Consider the following 18802-nt stretch of genomic DNA (forward strand, 5'->3'; position numbering starts at 1 on the left):
TCGGGCCGGGAGGCGTCTGGAGGGTCACTCATCTCTTGGCAGGGGCACCGAGCTGGAAAGACACCGGGAGGGAGAGGGCGAGCAGTCTGCTCAGCCTCTGGCAAGGCTGCCTCCCTCCCGTCCCCCTTCTCCCCCCAGCGCGGCCCCTTCCCCCCCGCGGGCTCTGCTAGGGGCCTGCGAGGACCTGGAAGGCTGCCGCAGAGTGTCCCACCGGCTTGTTCCTGGGATGCTGCTCTGACCACTCAGCCCCTGCCCCCAACCCTGGACAGGCCGCCGGAGGGCACACCTTCCTGCCCTCGCTTGCTGTTCCTTCTGCCTCGGAGCCCTCCCTACTGAGCTCCAGAGACTTGGGGTTTGCGCCCCTTCCCAGGAGTCCCAGCGGGGTTGGGCTGTGTGTCTGACCCCGGGGGGGTGAGCACTTCCAGCGGCCTCTGCTCTCATTTCACAGGCGGAGAAACAGGCACAGAGCGAGTTGCCCAAGGACTCCTGAAAGCTCTGGGTCTGTGACTCGGACCTTGGTGGGCTCTTCCCACTGTGTGCACTGCTTCTCTGGCTGAGTCCTCTCCTGTCCCTGCCCTGTGCCCTGGGGCAAAGGGAGGAGCCAGCTGCTTTTATTGAATCCCACTCCACCGCAGCCTGAGGCCACATGGCCAATGCCTATGCCCCTTCCACCTGCCAAGGCCAAGTGGACCTGTGGAGGTGGGGGTGAGTTCAGGTGAGGCCAGAGACCCTGTCCTTGGAGCTCAGCCCCCGTGGGAGCCTGAGACCCACAGAGGCGGCCAGATGCTGAACAGAGGTCAGACAAAGGGACACTGGGGGCCTGGCAGTAGGGCTGCCTCAGCCCCACCCCGGTACCTTGTCCCTTGATCCGAAGCGCAGCGCCGATGGCGATCACCATGGCAAAGGGGAGGATGGGCAGGAATGTGAGTGAGGTCCAGGACAGCCTGTCTATCCAGTGCGTCCTCTGGCTGAGGTCAAGCCCTGGAGAGCCCAGACCCGGCTGTTCTCTGTGCCCTGGGCAGGACCCAAGTCTGTACCCTCCCCTATATCCCAGCTTGTGTGCTGCCTGCAGACCTGCCCCACCCCCTCCCCTCGTCCTAACCTAAGCTGGCCCTGGGCCGGGCATTCAGAGAGGACCCTTCCTCACGTGGCGGCCCCTCCACAGCCAAGTACCTTGGAATCGGTGCCAGACCCACACCAGGCTCACGGTCAGCCCCAGGTGGAAGGACCAGATCCAGGCCACGATGTGTGTCAGTTCCCACAGCCATGGCTGCCCCTGGAGGAAGTGCCCTCTCCAGACGCGGTGCAGTGAGGGACACGGTGGCACCGCCACCCGAGTCCCATGAGCCAAGGCAGGTGGGAGCCGGCGGGAGCCCCGGGGTGCGTGTGTGTGCAGAGCACGTGAGGGTCGGCTGGGGCTCTGTGGTGATGCTGCTGCAGTGAGCCGGGCCCTGGCCTCGTCAGGGTCAGCGGGGTCGCAGCTTCGGGGAGAGGTTTCGTTGGAGCCCAGGGTCCGTGGGCTTGGCTCCCTGGTCCTCCCTGAGTGGCCAGACCGGGGCAGCTGGGCCGCGGGGTGTGGTCCAGGTTGGTCTGCATGCCCCCCTCCCAGGGGTGCTCACCTACCTCTGTTTGTGAGGAAGAGGATGACAAACAGAAGGATGCCCAGAGTCCAGAGCCCTGCGCAGGCCCCGATGGCGATGCCAGCGCCCGCCTCCACGGGCTGGCCCAGAGATGCCCCTGAGAGACAGCCACGAGGGGGTACCCAGCTGGGGGGCGCGCCTCCTGGGGGCCCCCCGTTTCCAAATCTGGGCACATGAGCTAGAGACAACCACAGCTACAACCCTCAGGTGCTCTCCTGGGAGGGGCCCAGGCAGGTGCCTGGAGTGACCTGGGGTACCTGGGTGCAGGAGAGAGGGGAGCCCAACTTCGGAGACCCAGGTGCGGGGGAGCACAGCAGGTCCACCCCACAGGGTCGGGGGCTGCACCGGAAACAGGGTGGGCGGCGGGCTCCACTGTGACACACATGGGGACACAGCTGATATCTACTCAGACTTGGACACTGAGGGGAAGGAAGGGGTGGGGCCCATCCATGGACCTGACACACGGGGAGGGGCAGGGCCCCTGCCCTGGACTGTGACTCACGGGAGGGGCAGGGCCCATACTCAGACGTGACACTCTGCCGTCTGGGAGGTGGGATCCCTGTGAGTTGGTCTCCAGGGTCATAAGGAGGCTGGTGATGGATGAAGCAAGTTTAGGCCAAATCATTTCAGCCTGGGGGGTTTGACCTGCCACACGCCCGCTGCCCTTAACTGTGGGCCTCCTGGATGAGGCCATCCACGCTGCACATGCTCTCCCCATGGGTCAGCTAAAAAGTAAATGCACAGCCCACGTCTTCTCCAGGCATAATAAATACCCCGAGTCAATAATGCACTCAGAACTAAGGTTCACTAAGGTGAAGGTTACAACTGCACGCAATAAAACTGTCAACTGACAACTGATGAGAAAATAAAAACTTGACAAAATTTATATCTGCAAGGACATCTGGACAAGGGAAAGTTGGACTGGGTGGAAATAATGGCCCCAAGAGAAAACACATAATAGCAGATTTAAAAATAAATGGATGAATCAAATGTCCACTGAAAATTTGATTTAATAATTAAGTAAATGTAATGAAGTTCATGCTGCAGAATTCCTTTTTTGCTGAAATTCACTGATTTGGGGATAATTCTGCTTAGGGCCACGTTCTTGGTGGCAGAATGGCAGGGTTGAGACCTCCTTTGGCTGCGGGTTCCTGGGGGAAGGCAGGGAGAAGAGGGGCTGGCCTGCTGTCACACGTCCCTGCTGCTCCAGGGGCCAGAGGTCCCACTGCCCTCAGCAGCTGCGTTGCACTGCTCCGCGCCCCGCCTCACCAGGCCCCGCTCTTGTCGATTGAGTTTACCAAGGCTCCCACTTGCCGTTCCGGCTGCCGCAGCTGGGGGACGGCCAGCGGTGCCTTCCGAGTCAAGCGTGCCGCCCTTCCTGGCCTCTCAGCCCCGCTCTTCACCTCGGACCCTCCGTGGTGAGTCCAGCTGTCATCCCTTCAGCCTGTCCAAGTGGTTATCAGTCCTTCGTCCATTTCCATCGATGGGCCTTCTGTTCTCCTCTCCGTCCTTGTGGGCATAGAGTTTTTCAGTTTATCTTTATGTTTTTTGTGTGTGTGTGTGTGGTACGCGGGCCTCTCACTGTTGTGGCCTCTCCTGTTGCGGAGCACAGGCTCCGGACGCGCAGGCTCAGAGGCCACGGCTCACGGGCCCAGCCGCTCCGCGGCATGTGGGATCTTCCCGGACCGGGGCACAAACCCGTGTCCCCTGCATCGGCAGGCGGACCCTCAACCACTGCGCCACCAGGGAAGCCCTCTATGTTTATTACTGATTATATCTGGGGAATACTCCCACTCGTTCAATGGACGTGCCATCTCGTCTAAGTTACCAAAGGTATTGGCGGGAGGCTGTTGGCAATAAACCCTTGTTTTCAATGTTTGAAGGATTTGGTAGGAAAGTAGTCTTTCATTCCTGACGCTCGTAATTCCTCTGTTAGTTTTCTGATTTTATGTTTATTTTTTATGTTCTGTATCAGTCTTCTTGATGACAAGATGTCAATAATATGAAAACATTTTTCATAGAACATTTAATTACATCCTCTTCCCATCAATGCACGAGTCATTTAATGATGATCATATCAGCCATTTCCATTGGCAGGAGGCTTTCCACTAAAGGCTCCAGTGGTTTCCACAGTACCATGTTTCTCACCAGATTTAGTTCATTTCCAGCCTGAAGAATCACCTCTTCTGTTTGGCCACCCTTCTAATTTTTTAACACTGGTTCCACTTTAACTGTACCCAGCTTCTCATTTGTAATCTGCTCTGTATGCTTTCTATACACTACATTTTTAGGGATTGGTTCAAGAACTCTAGATTCACATTTTTTTCCCTTTTGAGTACATTAATGATGTCATTGCTTTTCCTTCTGGTTTGATTTTTTTTTCCTGATAAAAACTCTGCAGTTATGCTTATTTTTGTTCCTCTGCATGTAAATTTCTTTGGTTACTTTTAGTATTTTTTCTTTATCACTGTTTTTCAGCAATTTAGTTATGAGTTCCTTTGTGTTTTTCCTACCTGGGTTTCATTTAAATTCCTGGATCTGTGAATATATAATTTATTCTTTTAATTTGCAAATATTTCAGCCATTACTTTCTCAAACATACTTTCTGCAACCCCCTTTTGTTGACACTGTCCCACAGGTCAGTGAGGTTTTTTTTTTTCCTGTGGGTTTCAATTTGGATAGTTTATATTGCTGTGTATTTGAGTTCACTGATCATTTTTTCTGCTGTGTCCATCCAATGAGTTTTTCATTTCAGATATTTTATTTTTCAGCTCTAAAAATTCCATTTGGTTCTTTTTAATAATTTTCCTTTCTTATTTCACTATATTCATGCTTTCTTTATATCCATGAGCATATTTATAGTAGCTGTTTTTAAAGTCATTGCCAATTCCATCATCTCTGTCATTTATGGGGCTGGTTCTATCAGCTTATTTTTCTCCTGGATACGGCTTCCATTTTCCTGCTTCCTCCCAAGCCTTGTAACTTTTTTCTTTTTTTTTAGGTGAAATCACATAACATAAAATTAACCATATTGAAGTATACACATTAGTGGTATTTGTATAACCATCACTTCTATGTAGTTACAAAACATTTTCATCACCCCAAAAAGGAGCCCTGTACCCATTAAGCAGTCACTACCCCTCTCCCCGCCCCTCAACCCCTGGGAACCACCAACCTGCTTTCTCCGTCTATGGAGGTACTTTTTCTGAATATTTCATTTAAGTGGACTCATATAATATGTGACTTCTTGTATCTGACTTATTTCAATTAGCATAATGTTTCCAAGGCTCATCCACATTGGAGCACATATCAGTACTTCATTCTTTTTTAAGGCTGAATTATATTCTATTGTCTGTATAGATAATATTTTCTTTATCCATTCATCAGTTGATGGACATTTGTGTTGTTTTCACCTTTTGGCTTTTGTGAATAGGCTGTTGTGAACACTTGTGTACAAGTATTTGTTTGAATATCTGTTTTCAGTTATTTTGGATATATACCCAGAAGTGGAATTGCTGGATCGTATGGTAATTCTATCTTTAACTTTTCGAGGAATTGCCAAACAGTTTTCCACAGCAGCTGCACCATTTTACATCCCACCAGCACTGTATGAGAGTTCTGAGTTCTCTCCATCCTTGCCAAGACTGTTTTTTTAAAGTCGTCCTAGTGACTGAGTGTGACCTCATATGTCTTGGTTGCATTTCCCAGATTGCTAATGACGTTGAGCATCCTTTCCTGGGGTGTTGACCATTTGTATATCTTCTTTGGAGATATGTCTATTCAAATCCTTTGTCCATAATTTTATTTATTTTTTTGTTGTAAATGTTTTATTTGCTTAACAATATATCTTCAGTAACTTTTTCAGGGCAGTATATATAGATATAATATTATAAAACACATTACTAGCTATGTGGGATTCTATATATAATAATAGCTGTATAGCATAATTGAAGTATGATTCATGTAACCAGTCTGATACTGATGAACACTTACATTGTCACCAACTTTTCCCTACTAAGACAATGCTACCAAAAACTATTTTTGCCTGCTTGTGAGATTTTTGTATGACAAATTCCTTTTGAATCAAATGATACATGCATTATACATTTTTTTTTATAGAGATTGCCAAATTGTTAGTGAGCTACAAGAGAACAAAGATAATAATATCAAGAAAACAGCACGTGAACAAAACAAGAATTTCAACAAGACAGAAATAATAAAAAAGAACCAAACAGAAATTGTGGTGCTGAAGAATACACTAGAAATGAAGAATTAAAAACCCAGTGGAGAACTTCAACAGCAGACTTGATCAATCAGGAAAAGTGAATTACTGAATTTCAAGCCAAGTCACTTGAGCTAGAGGAGGACAGTGGTCCATGGGGCTCATTGCAGATAACATGGAGGCAACGTCCGCAAGCCAGAAGGGTGCCCCAGAGGCAGCGTTGGGGCCACGCGTGTGGCAGGGAGGCCTGGGCTTTCGCCTTCCTCTGGTTCCTAAGAAGCTGGCCAGCAGTGAGTGCAGGAGCGGCAGAGCAGAGGTCTAGGCTTCAGCACGTCTTCCTCCCCCGCTTCAGCCTGAGCTGGGGATGTCCAGGTCACCCAGGTGGCTGGAAAGGGGGTCAGCTGCCCAAGCATGGGAATTCTCTTCACTAGGATATGGAGACTCTTCAAGCACCAGAAGCACATATTGTTGGGGTGGATAGTGCAAGGAAAGTATCATCCTTTACCGATTTCCTGTGAATGAAGTTGTACATACATCTCCTTCCAATCCGCTTTCTCATTGGCTCCTTCCAAACCAAGGGCTTAAAGCTGTGACTGACATTTTTCTCATCATAAGTCCTCTCGGGACATTGTATAGCCTGTGTATAAACTAAACTCCAGACTTGATTCAAATTTCACCAGTTTTCCCACTGCTGTCCTTTTTCAGTTCCAGAATCCAATCCACAGTGCCTTTAGTTATCATACCTCCTTAGTGTTCTCTGGTGTGTGACAATTTCTGTCTTCCTTTGCTTTTCATGACCTCATTTACGTAGTCTCCTCTTGATGTACTCATAGGTTGTTTCCAGTTTTTCACTATTGCAAGCAATACTGCCATGAACTTTCTTGTATATTTTGTACAATGTGCTAGTATTTCTATGTGACTAAAAGCTTTCAGGTCCTTCTAGCTCTGATTTTTTTCGTATTCCTGTTTACAGATGAGGATGCTGCAGAGTTGCAAAGTTCTGTCACTTGTCCATTGTCACACAGTGAGTCCGTGCCAGAATTGGGATTAGAGGCTCCATTTCTTGACTACTAGTTGACTCAGTGCTCTATTACATATCACTGGGAAATTATTCTTGTAAAAAATTATATCCTCTAGAAAGATCATTCAGCATGCTATATAAAATCATATGACGAAGCATCTTCTTCACTATATCTATCAAAAATATTTATTGGGACCTGAGAATTGGGCACTCTATGAATGCTATAGGAGATGCTGAAAGATACAGAAAGTAGTTTTTTCCTTCAAAGAACTTGCGAATTTAGTTCTGCACATAATATTCATTAACTTAACAAATGCTTATTGGGCTTCCCTGGTGGCACAGCGGTCAAGAATCCACCTGCCAATGCAGGGGACACAGGTTCGAGCCCTGGTCGGGGAAGATCCCTCCAGCTTTGCCCACCGCCCCCTGCTGATACCTTGGTCTCCATCCCAGGGCTCCAGCCACACGGGGTCTCCTTGTGGTTCCAACGCGCCAGGCACACTCCCACTCGGGGCCTTTGCCTAGCTGTCCCCTCGATGCTCTTCTTCCAACGTCCAAGGGGTTGTGCTCCCACTTCCTTCCCTGGCTAACCCCCGCCCGTCAGCCCCCTTACCTGGCTTCCTTTTTCTGCAAGGCTCTGGTCGCCCTCTGGCGCTTGACCTCTGCGCACTGCAGCCCTCTCTCAGCCAGTCTCATAGACTCTCACCCCCTCCAGGTTTGCTCTCCCAGCCGCTTGCCGGGACCCCCGCCCTGGAACTAACCTCCCGTTTCCTGGCGGTGCCTCAGCACCTGCCCAGTTCAAGCGCTAGCACCCTCTGGGGATGGCCCGGCCCCTGCCGCCAAATACCCAAGGAGTGGATGGGCTGTCTGCGAATGACACCCTAACCGTTGGCACCCCTTTAGCAGAGACCGGAGAAGCAAGGCGGGAGGAAAGAGCGTCCCAGGCGGTGGGCACGGCACGTGCAAAGGCCCGGATTGGTGGAGAGGTTCTGGAGGCTGCAGCAGGCTCCTTGGGCGCAGGTGGGGCGGGGGGCGGAGGGCGGAGGGCGGAGGGGGCACCTTCTGGGCTCTGGCCTGGGCCACGCGGAATAGCAGTCGGCAAGGCGGCGAGGGTCCGGGGGCGGTGCCGAGGGGGCGGGACTGCGGGGTGGGGCTCCACGGCAGCACCGGATTGGGCGGGGCTTGGGCTGCAGACCCCGCTCTGCCCCGCCCCGGCGCAGGCGCAGGGAGGGCTCCGCCATCGGTTCCCAAGGCAACCGGTTTCAACAGTTCGAGCCCAGCTCGTGTCTGGAGGCTTTCTGGCGCCCACCAGCCGGCATGTGCGCCGCCGAGATGGACCGTCACGTTGCCCAGCGATAGCTGCTCAAGCGGCGGCTCGGGAAGGGGGTGAGCTCGGGGAGGTGCCCGGGCGTCCGCCGGACCAGGCCACCTGCAGGGCGTGGGCAGGGCCAGTCGGAGGACGGTGGCCTTCCACTCTGCCAGGGACTCCTGGAGGCGGACGTGCGGCTCCCGGTGCACGAAGGAGCCCAGCTCTCGGCCACCGAGTATCGCAGCCGCCTCTATCAGGTGCTCCGGCCCGCGACCCCCATCATCCCCCTTGCACGCACCCTCGAGGCCTCCCCTGCCCCAGCGACCCCCAACCCCCTGACGCCCACCCCGCGCACCTCCGAGCGCCCCTCGCCTCTCGCAGATGATCCTGGAGCGCAGGGGTAACGGCCGCGTCCCGAGAGAGACGGGCCTGGGCGTTGTCCCCACGCCCCCGGCGCCCCCGCTCAAACCCAGAGCCGCGGCCAAGCTGCCCTCGGGCTCGCCTGCGCGGCAGCCCAGACGCCGGCCTCGAAGTAACCCCGGTCACGTCCCCGCGCACGGTGTGTGGTCTGGCGGCCGCCCGCGCGGAGCTGCTGGGGTCCCCGCTGTGTGGGACCACCAACCGTCAGCAGCGCGGGACCCCTAACTCCGGGACTTGATCTTCCGACCCCACAGATGTCCCCGGCGGAGCCAAGGACCCTCCCAGGCAGACCTCGGCCCCCCTGCACCAGCCTCCGCCCCCAGGAGGTCTTGGGAGAGGGAAAGGGCGACGGCAGGGCTCCCCTCGGCATCCTGCTGGGTAGGTCGTGGGAAGGGGGGCACAGGCGGACCCCTCCCGCAGATCCTTCGCGACGGAGCCAGTGATCCTGCGACACGCCTCTTCCCAGGTGAAGCCCAGCGGGAGGGGGGCGGCGCCCTCCTTGACCTCGCAGGCCGCCGCCCAGGTGGCCGTCCAGGCCTTGATCCGGAGTGACCGGAACGGAACCCGGGCCGTTCGGGCCGTGGTGGCTACGCGGTCGGCGGGCGACCGGTGAGCCCGCGCCCCTCCCGCCCTCCCCTCCCTTCCATCTTCCTTCCCCGTCCCCCGTCCGCTTCCCTCGCCTCTGGGCACTCCCTCCACGCCTCCTACGATGGTCCTCGTCTGCTTGCTGGTTCCTCCCCGGCCTCCCCGGAGGCCCGGCCGCAGGATGTTCAGCGCCTCGGCCTCGCAGGAGGCCCAGGGGGCCGCGCGGGCCGCGCTCGGGGGCTACTCCCAAGCCTACGGGCCCGTCTGCCGCTCGGCGCTGGGCTGCCTGCCCCTGCTCCCCGGACCCCGCGCCAGAGCCGCCTTATGGGTCTTCAACCGGCCGTCCCCGGCGCCCAGCCCCGCGCCCCTCCCCCAGTCCCTGGATTGCCCCTCCTCCAGGCCGCCCCCCCACCCCGCCCGAGACCCCAGCGCTCTCCACCCACCTTTTCCCCAACCCGCCCTCTCCTGGGCACATTTGCGTTCTGGAGCTCGTCCAGGCCTCTCCGGGGGGCGTAGATGAGGCTCACACTCCCGCCTCAATCACCTTCCCCAATAAAGTGCCGTCTGCCCCAGCCTGCCAAGCCAACCTGCCTCCTCGGCTTCCTGCAGCCCAGCCCTTTTCGAGGACAGAGCCCTTGAGAAGCCTCGTGGGCACCATAGGCTGTCACCCTGGGCTCCTGTCTGGTCACCTGTGTCCACAGCAGGCCTGCCTGGTGCTTGAGCACGTCAGATCCCAGCTGGGGCTGCTGCAGGCTGTCCCCAGGGTGGTCCTGGCAGGAGAGGGTCTTGTGTAGTGCATCTGTTGCCTGGGTGCAAGCCACCATGTGACACTTGTGGCCTTGAGCCAGAGCAGGAAAAGGGACAAGATGGGGCGGCGCCCCTGACCGTAGTCAGTGACGGGCACCCAGTCTGTCTCCAGGCCTTGGTTGGGGGAGGGGGAGAACAGCTGGAAATGTCTTGTGGGGCTCAGGGCCCCCTCCTCTGGTCACCACCGGGCAAAGGGCCGGGTGTGAGCCCAGGCGGGGGGTGTGCCGGCCAAGGAGGTGGGAGAGGCCCAGCGGCGCTGAGGTGTCTCCTGGTCCCATGCATGCCTCACACCGCGTCTGACTCTGGGCAGCGGTCAGGACACAGGGAGGCCACTTCCCGGCTGCCTGGCAGGAGGAGCTCACAGCCTAAGGGGTTCGGCCTCTGCGGTGTGATGCCGTGAGCAGGAAGCTCTGCCCTACTGTAAAAGACACGGGCTGCTGCGGGGGAAGGGCGAGGCTTGGGCAAGGAGAGCTGGGCAGAGGGTGGACCCAGACCTGGCAACTCCAAGAGAGACTCGAAGGCAGAGAGAACAGGGCTTGGGGGAAGGCCAAGGATGGGACCACCACAGTTCTGGCTTGGAGGTGAGCTATTCACAAGATGGGGACTGCCCAAGGGGCAGTTGTTTGCATTTCTAGAGCCTGAGGCATAGCCCCAAGTGATAAACAAGGGGACAAATGAGACTGTAGGATGAATGCCGCTGCCCAGAAAGGGGCAGGGGGCCCAAGAAGTCCAGCCCTAAGTGCAGAGGCAGTGTTGCTGGGACTGGAGGGCCAGGGAGGCCCAAACAACTGGGCAAGTGGCTGCTTGGCACCCAGGCCAGGGGAAGCCCCAGGTCGATGGGAGCTTCGAGACGAGGCTGGGAAGTGTCTGCTGGGCTAGGCAACCAGGGGCTGTGCCTACACAGAGGGCCAGGCAGTGGTGAGGATGGGCAGTAGGCAGCTAAGTGTGGCAGTGAAGTGAGGCCTGCACAGGAAGGGGCTGAGAGGTGGAAGGGGTCCGTGTTGGTTAGAAGATGCGGGTAGATGTATGGCAGCATAGAGGGGGAGGGGTCTTTAGTACACTCAACAGGGATGGGTGGTGGTGTCCAGAGGGAATCTGAGAAGGTCATAAGGCTAAAGGTCGCAATATACAACATATAATTACACACACACACACACACACACACACATATTTGGGAACATGCTGGAATATTTTGTGCATTGTTTTATTAACACCAAAATGTGCAGAATCACATTTGAGGAGATGTCTTATTGAGCACGATGTGCAGGATGCAGATGGCAGGCTCTGAGGGCCTCTGGCCTCTCCCTGGGCAGAACCTCCATTTCCTGCCGGGGCCTCCCTCAGCGTTAGGCCTGGCCAGGTCTGCTAAGAACAGCTGTGCACCAGGCCAGGTAAAACCAAACTCGTCAACAAGCACGTCAAGACCCAGAAATGCTCCAGCTTGTCCGGCTCCCCAGTGACCTTTTCCATTCGAACCAAAGTCTCTGCTGTTACCCCTACCTGGGTGGTGGCTTTGGAAACAGACTGCGAGCCGCCAGGGAGCAGGAGTCCCCCTACCCCACTTCCCCTCCCTTTTCCAGCTGCTCAGTCAGAACTGCTGCCTCACTCAGCAGTCTTGTTCCTTAAATCCTTTCTCAGCCAGAGCAATTGGGGTTCCTTATACTTAAAAAAAAAAAAAAAAGAAAAAGAAAAAAACCCTATTTAAAAAGAAACAGCACAGGGCTTCCCTGGTGGCGCAGTGGTTGAGAGTCCGCCTGCTGATGCAGGGGACGCGGGTTCGTGCCCCGGTCCGGGAGGATCCCACATGCCACGGAGCGGCTGGGCCCGTGAGCCATGGCCGCTGAGCCTGCGCGTCCGGAGCCTGTGCTCCGCAACGGGAGAGGCCACAACAGTGAGAGGCCCGTGTATCGCAAAAAAAAAAAAAAAAAAAAAAAAAAAAAAAAAAAAAAAAAAAGAAACAGCACAAACACTAACTTAACAGTACTAGCACCTACTGTGGGGGGCTTTCTAAGCATCTGGTGCCCAAATGTGTCATTCCAGATCTACTGTCCGGAGGTAAAAAAAAGATACAAGAAAGCTAAGTGGGGAGCCTTGGACAGATTTTTGGGGGGTTGGTGACAAAGGTGGAAAGAATGCAGAACAGGGTGGAGCTGGGGTCTGCTGGGCACCTGCAGGGCAAGGACCACTCCCACCTCACGGGGCACGGAGACCCCTCAGAGCAGTGGGCTGGGGCTCAGGTGCCACTGCACCTCGTCCTCTGCCCTCACAGAACAAGAGCTCCGCATCCAGCCCCTTTCTCCGGTGTGGCTGTCGATGGCACCTGTGAACACGCGTCTGCCAGGGACCTTTGTGAGGGTAGCACCCACCTGACTACTGTGCCGCAAAGCCTGGCGCCCTCACTCCTCGCCGGCACCCCGCGGGAGCAGCACCCACAGTCCTCAACAGGGCAGCCCCTCGGGGGCCACCTCCCCACGCTGAAGGGATGGGCCACCAGGAGAGGTGCCGGGAGGGTGGAAAGGGGCAGGGCAGGAAGTGAACCCGGCGACCTAGGTGGGGAGGACAGGTCCTGAGAAGGTGGGAGGCCTTGAGAGAGGATGGGGCTGCCAGGCACAGAGGAGAGGCCGCAGCACAGCCAGAAGGCCATGAGCAGAGGGGACCCCTGAGACACAGACACCCTGAGACACAAGGACCCCAGAGAATGGGGGACTGAGGCACAGAGGCGGGCCCCCTGAAAGATGGGGGACTGAGGCACAGAGAGATGGGTCCCTGAGGTGATCCAAAGGGGACCTGAAGCCCAAAGAAATGGTGGAGTCAGACGCAGAAGAAGGTCGGGTGGCACTGAGGGTCCAGAGACTGAGGTGTGAGAAGAGCAGGGCCGGGGGCAGCTGGGGGCTGGACCCCCTAGGGAGGAGAGGCCAAGGGGCAAGAGGCAGGGAGGACCACCAGGTGAGCCTCAAGTGGGGCCAAGCTCTGGCTGCGCTCAGCCAGGTTCCGAAGGCTTTGGCTGAGGACCAGGGGCTCTGCCGGACCGTGATGCCGGCGCCCCGACCTGGGCTGGTGGGCCAGGAGACTCACTTCTTGCTTTTGAACGTACCCAGGAGCTTGGGCATGAACTTGCCCACCTTGCTGTCCCTGGTGTCCTCTGCCGGGCCCTCCCCGGCCCCCGGGCCCCCGGGCTCCTCCTTTTTGCAGAAGACCTCGAAGCGGCTGTAGACGCGCTTCTCTTTGCGCATGCTCTCCATGCGGCGCAGCAGGCGGTCGCGCTCCTCTGCGCTGGCTGGCAGCGTGCGGTTCAGCCGGCCCTGGGTCCCCAGGCTGTCTGAGAGGAAGATGGCAGAACATTTGTCCTTGTCGGACATGTCAGGGGCCTGGCCGCCGGCAGCTGGAGGGTGGCCCAGCTCAGGGCTGCTCTGGGTCGGGGTCGGCGCGGGGACTCCGCGGTGCTTCTGGCCGTGGGCGCTGATCTGCCCCAGGATGGCTTTCGTGTCATCCCGCAGGTTGCTGCTGTACAAGGCATTGGCCGTGGCCGAGCTCACGCGCGCCCGCGGGCCCCGCTCATCTCCTGTGGCAGCCTCGGTGCTGTCAGCCCGGCCTGGCGACGGCCGCCGGGGGCTCTCAGGTTGCCCATTCTCGTGTGGCACCGGGACGCTGCCCTCATCCTCCGCGCGCCGCTCACCCTTGGGGCTCAGCAGCTGCCGCAGCCGCGCAGAGCCCTTGCGTAGGATCTCCATGGGGCCACCAGGCGCCTCCTCTGTGGGCCCGGTCTTTGAAGACTCCCCGGAGAAGGGGAGGGGGAGGCTGCCCCTGTGCTCCGGCACAGGGGGCACCGGGGGCACCGGGCTCCCCCTGCGCTCAGGGCAGGCGGAAGCGGGACTCCCCTTCTGCTCGGTAAATCCCGTGATGGGCCTGTCTCCGCGGCTGGGAAACCCTGCAGTGGGACTTCCCTTCCGCTCGGGGTAAGCTGACGTGGGGCCCCCCTTTGGCTCAGAGTGGGGCGGCTGGTGCGCCCCGGGCCCCTCTGCGGGGGGGTTGTCCCGCCCTTGCGGGGAGGTGGAGCGGCCCTGGGTGGACAGGAAGCAGGAGGGCAGCCGGTCAGCGCCGCTGCTGCTCCCGCCCAGTGTGTCCAGCAGCTGCGTGGCGGTGAGAGCGGCGGCTCCCGGCTGCCGCTCAGCCTCCTGGTGCAGCTGCTGCGTGAAGGAGTCGCGCAGGTCTAGCAGGCAGCTTTCGAGGCTGCGGTGCTCGCTCCCACCGCCCCCAGGTGCCGACACCTCCTCCCGCCACGCCTGGGACAGGATAGCCTTGCTGTGGCTGGCGACCGTGACCGCTGCCCCCAGGCCGCCGGCGTCCCGCGTCGGGCCCTTGTATTTCTCCAGGAGCTCGGCCACCTTGGTGGAGACAGCAGAGCGCACGGCCTTGCCACCGGACGCCGGCATCTCACTCACCACCTGCTCCATGGTGGCCGCGGCAGCTCCGCCCGTGCCCTCCGCCTGTGACGCGCTGAAGATGAGCGAGGAACGCAGCCGCGAGCTGCGCTGGACCAGCGGGTTCACGCGCAAGCGGAACGAGTCCTGCTTGGCCAGGCCTGCCTCCAGGCCCTCGGGCTCGGAGCCGTCGCCACCACCGCTGCCGGAGCCCGGGAAGGACGTGGGCGCTCGGAAGCTCGAGGTCGGCAGGTCTCCGGCGGCCACCCGGTCCCCAGAAACCAACACGTCGTCTTCATAGGCCTCGGACTCCATGGGTGCGGGCAGGCCCTCGTCGCCAGCGTCCTCACCGTGACAGCTGCTCAGGTAGGAGGCGAGGCGCCAGTGCCGCAGTCCCGCCCGCCCCTCGGGCCGGCCTCTGCGCTCTGGCTCTGGCTTGGGTACAGTCTCTGGGCCTAGCCTCGTCACCGCTTGGCAAGGGAAGCGCTGGCCCAGGTTGGGGCACAGGGCCCCGGCCGGTTCCAGACCGCGGCGCCCGGGCCCGAAGGCAGGGTCAGAGCCATAGCGCACCTCCCGTGAGGCACTGGATGGCACGTAGTCCAGCCGCTGGTGTCCGTCCGGGCCGAGCTCCAGAAAGCGTTGCCCGGCGCCCAGCGCGAAGTCGTCATGGTCCGCGAAGCCAGGGTGGCCAGCACGCAGCTTCTCGCACAGGCCCTGTGGGCGCGCTGCTGCAAGCTGTGGATCCCACTGGTAGTGCTGCTGGTAGAGCTGGTCGCGGTGGAAGTGGCTGGTCTGGAAGCGGACGTCATCACCGTGGCCGAGGAACGTCTGCCGCGACACCTGTCGCGCGGCGGCGAAATTCTCCACGGCTCCCGTGCCGTCGGCGGCCGCGTAGCTGTGCCTTTTGAAGGCGTCCATCTCTTGGTGCCGCGCCTGAAAGAAGCCCCGCGGGCCCAAGAGCTCCCCGCCTGGTCCGGCCTCGGAGTCCAGATGCCGCGACAGTGGCCACAGCCCCGCGTGTGGCTCCAGGGCGCCCCCCGGCATCCGCGGTGACTCCTCTCGGCGGAAGGGCGACAGGAAGTGGCGGTCGGGGTCGAGGAATGAGGGGAAGCCCAGGCCTTCTTCCCGAGGCGGTGGGAACAGGAGGTGGGCTCGTTTGGGTAAGGAGAAAGGGGACAACGCCCCGGTCACCAGGCCACCCATGAGGGGCCCAGCCCCCGCGTATGGAGACAGGGCGTAGGTGTCCATGCGGGCCAGCGCCCCGGCGGAGGGAACCAGCGGCTCGGACTGTGCGAAGAGGATGCGGAATTCCTCGTCGAAGCTGGAGACCAGCTCGCCCTGGAACACGTGGGCCAGACTCCGGTGGATCTTCTCAAAGGACCACATAAAGCTGGGAGCAGGGTGGGGCCAGTCAGAGGGAGGGGGCGAGGCCAGTCAGGGGAAAGGGCGGGGCCAGGGTTAGAGGGAAGGGGCGGGGCCGAGTAATAACCCAGGCCAGGCAGGGGCAGGACGGGGTGGAGCTGTGTCAGGGGCTCCAGGAGGAGGGCTTCTGGAGGGGAGGCCCTTTAATGGGGAGGGGCTGGGGCTGGGGGGGCAACGGGGCTGCGCGCACCTGTAGCTCCCACTCATCACCACGGCGCAATCCACTAGGAGGAACTTCTCCTTCACGTGGCCCTTGAAGGACTTCCCAGTACGGCAGTAGTAGGTGGGGCCCGCCACAGTGCGCACGCGGAGGAACTGGGGCGGGAGAGGCGTTATGTCTCTGGAGAGGGATCTTAGCCCTTCCCTCCCGGCCACCGCTCCCCACCCTCCGGTCACTCACGTCCACGTGGTGCAGGTTGACGTGGCACTTGTCGGCCATGTCCAGGAAGTGCTGTGCGTTCACCTCATCTAGGAGGATGTAGACCGGGACGCGGCGCGCAGCGGCCTCCAGCACTTCACTGAGAAGGTCCACGTCGGTGAACATGTCCATCACCACGGCCACCACCTGCGGGGGGTCGAATCAGAGGCGGTTGTCTCTGGATGCCAACAATGGCTACTAGCCCATCCCAGGGGAGAGTGGGGCCCTGTCATGGAATGGGGGTCAGAAGGAAGGGGGCTGTCAGAGGGGATATGGGGCTGCTAGGTGGCCCATGATGGAGCCTGAGGCAGGCACAGGGCCTGCAGCCTATTGGGGGCGGGCTGTCCTTCAGCTAGGGGCGGGTGTTCAGCCCAGGGCAGAGAGCCCTGATGGCGCAGGGGGCAAGGCAGATGAGGCCCCCCAAACCCCCCTGCCTTACAGACGGCTGAGCTCCAAGGACCCCAGGGCAGGTATCAGGGCTGAGACCCAGGCTCCATTTCTGACCCTGGGAGAGGGTTGCCACGGGGGGGCGGGGGGCAGAGGGCAGAGGCAGGGGTCTTTAGTGTCTGAACCTGCTGCCTTAAGGTCCATGGTTTAACAGGCTCCCTTTGCTATTTGCCAACTGTTTGGGGTGCTGAGGGCACAGGGGTAAGAAGCTGTCAGCTAGGTCAAGGGCAGAACTAGAGAGAATTCTCTGAACAGTAAAGCCAGGCAAGGAGGGACCCCAACCATCCCAGAGCCCCTGAGTTTCTGGGCACTGGCCATGACCGTGGGCAAGCAAACCTGTGCAGTCTGCAGCTTGCAATAACCAAACCCCTGATGACCCGGGAAAAAGTCTGCCAGGGAGCCCTCATTACAGCTTGAAGCCTGGAGAGGCCTGGCCAGCCTGCCCTGGCCCCACCCTTGCCCCCTAAGCTGGGCATGCTGATACTTCTCCTTCACCCTCACACTCCTACTCATGCTTCAAGGTCCAGCTCAGGCTGCCCTTCCCCACTGCCTGCTGAGCCTGTGACAGCACACCTGCTGGGCAGAGCGGATCATCCTTCGAGCCTCATCCTTGATGCAGGGGCTGTCAGGTGGCGGTGGCTGCACCAGTGTGGTAACCTCAGTGCCCTGGAAGCCGAAGGTCAGGGGCCAGCCCAGGTCGAGTTCAGGCACTGCCTGGTCTGAGTTCACAGGCCAGTAGGTGCCCGAGGAGCCATCGAAGTCCACGTTGGGAGGGCTGCCTTCGGGGGGCTCGAGGGCAACATGCTGCGGGTCCCGCAGGTGGCGGCTCACGTGCTCCAGCTCCTCAGGGCACAGGAAGGCAGGTGCTCCCTCGGACGCTAGGAAGCGGCTATAGGCCTCTGGCCCACCCTCAGCCAGTGCATCCACTGCCAGGCGGTAATATTCTTTGTAGTGGGGTGGCAGGTACCCGGGTGCCAGTGGGTTATCCCCCTGCGAGGAGCTCTGGGAGCGACGGGCCATGTTGGGGCCAGGGACCTGGGGGAAGGGCAGGGAGACGCGTTACAGGGGCAGGGGCTCTGGGTGTCCCCACACACACATGTGGACACGCATCATGGAAGGGGCTGTCAGTGACCTTGCGTAGGCTGTGGAGTTCAGCCTGTGCCTGGAGGTCTCCCAGGGCACCCCCAGAACCCAGCATGCCCCCTAGCTGGGGGAATATCAGAACGCCCCGACACAGGCATCGCAGCTGTCTCTCGTCGCTCTGGCCGTACTGGCCAGGCCCCTGCTTTCACCAGGAGCCAGGGAGCACCTGGTGCCCCAGCTTCCCACCCGGGGCTCTGGCTCCACACAAACCCCACTCAGGTTACCTTATGGCCTCTGTGGACCCCTCCCTCCATTAAAAAAAAGAAACATTAATGATATTTTATGATAGTTGGAATAAAGAAAATATAATCCAGGCTTTACTGTTATATTTACTTTTTTCTTCTGATTTTATGACATGAATGCATTTGCGTGGCCCCTGGCACTGTGCGTGCTGGACGAGCTGGGCCGCTGCCTGGGTGTCTTTGCCCCCAGTGCCAGGGGAACCTGGGCTGCTCCCTGGGCCTCTCTGGCCTGTTACCTCCACTGTAAAATGCACCTGTCTCAGCCATAAGGAAGGAAATTTTGTCATTTGCAGCAACGTGGATGAACTTGAAGGGCATTATGCTAAGTGAAATGTCAGAGAAAAACAAATACTGTGTGATATCACTTGTACGTAGAACCTAAAAGAAATACAACAAACTAGTGAATATAATAAAGAAGCAGACTCAGATATGGGGGAGGAGGAGGTACGAAGTATTGGGTGTAAGATGGGCCCAAGGATGCCTTGTACAACAGGGGGAATAGAGCCAATAGTTTGCAGTAACTGTAAATGGAGTATAACCTTTAAAAATTGTATTAAAACATTTTTTTTTTTAATGCAGCTGTCAGGGTTGACCTGATGGCACACCTGGCCCAGGACACAGAGCTTGTCCTGGGACGCAGCGTTAAGCCCCATTCACAGACCCTGGCCACTCCTGCACCTGCCCTACAGGGTCACACACTCTGAG

The 18802-nt window shown here is 58.4% G+C and overlaps 2 protein-coding genes and 1 long non-coding RNA gene across 3 annotated transcripts; 1 reads left to right on the top strand and 2 right to left on the bottom strand.

The window, feature by feature from the left end:
- Positions 1-7704: 7704 nt before the first annotated feature.
- Positions 7705-9717, top strand: MAPK15 (mitogen-activated protein kinase 15; the record flags this gene model as incomplete). Its single annotated transcript, XM_079722169.1, is given in 8 exon segments — positions 7705-7903; positions 8153-8283; positions 8366-8449; positions 8574-8751; positions 8867-8973; positions 8976-8990; positions 9079-9192; positions 9304-9717. Coding segments are annotated over 8 exon segments (1242 nt in total).
- A 1457-nt stretch (positions 9718-11174) lies between these two features.
- Positions 11175-12659, bottom strand: LOC307065698. Its single transcript, XR_013811347.1, has 2 exons — positions 11973-12659; positions 11175-11726 (listed from the first exon to the last, which is right to left on the bottom strand). It is a non-coding gene; the product is annotated as an uncharacterized lncRNA (long non-coding RNA).
- Positions 12660-13075: 416 nt separating this feature from the next.
- On the bottom strand, positions 13076-17747 carry FAM83H (family with sequence similarity 83 member H; the record flags this gene model as incomplete). The annotated part of the gene is made up of 4 exons (XM_079722652.1): positions 17286-17747; positions 16248-16412; positions 16038-16162; positions 13076-15815 (listed from the first exon to the last, which is right to left on the bottom strand). The coding sequence occupies exons 1-4, from the start codon at positions 17730-17732 to the stop codon at positions 13076-13078; spliced, it is 3477 nt and encodes a 1158-aa protein (XP_079578778.1). The 5' UTR covers positions 17733-17747.
- Between the last annotated feature and the right edge of the window lie 1055 nt (positions 17748-18802).

The sequence above is a fragment of the Hyperoodon ampullatus genome (assembly GCF_949752795.1).
Source record: "Hyperoodon ampullatus genome assembly, chromosome: 17".
In the NCBI taxonomy this organism is placed as follows: domain Eukaryota; kingdom Metazoa; phylum Chordata; class Mammalia; order Artiodactyla; family Ziphiidae; genus Hyperoodon; species Hyperoodon ampullatus.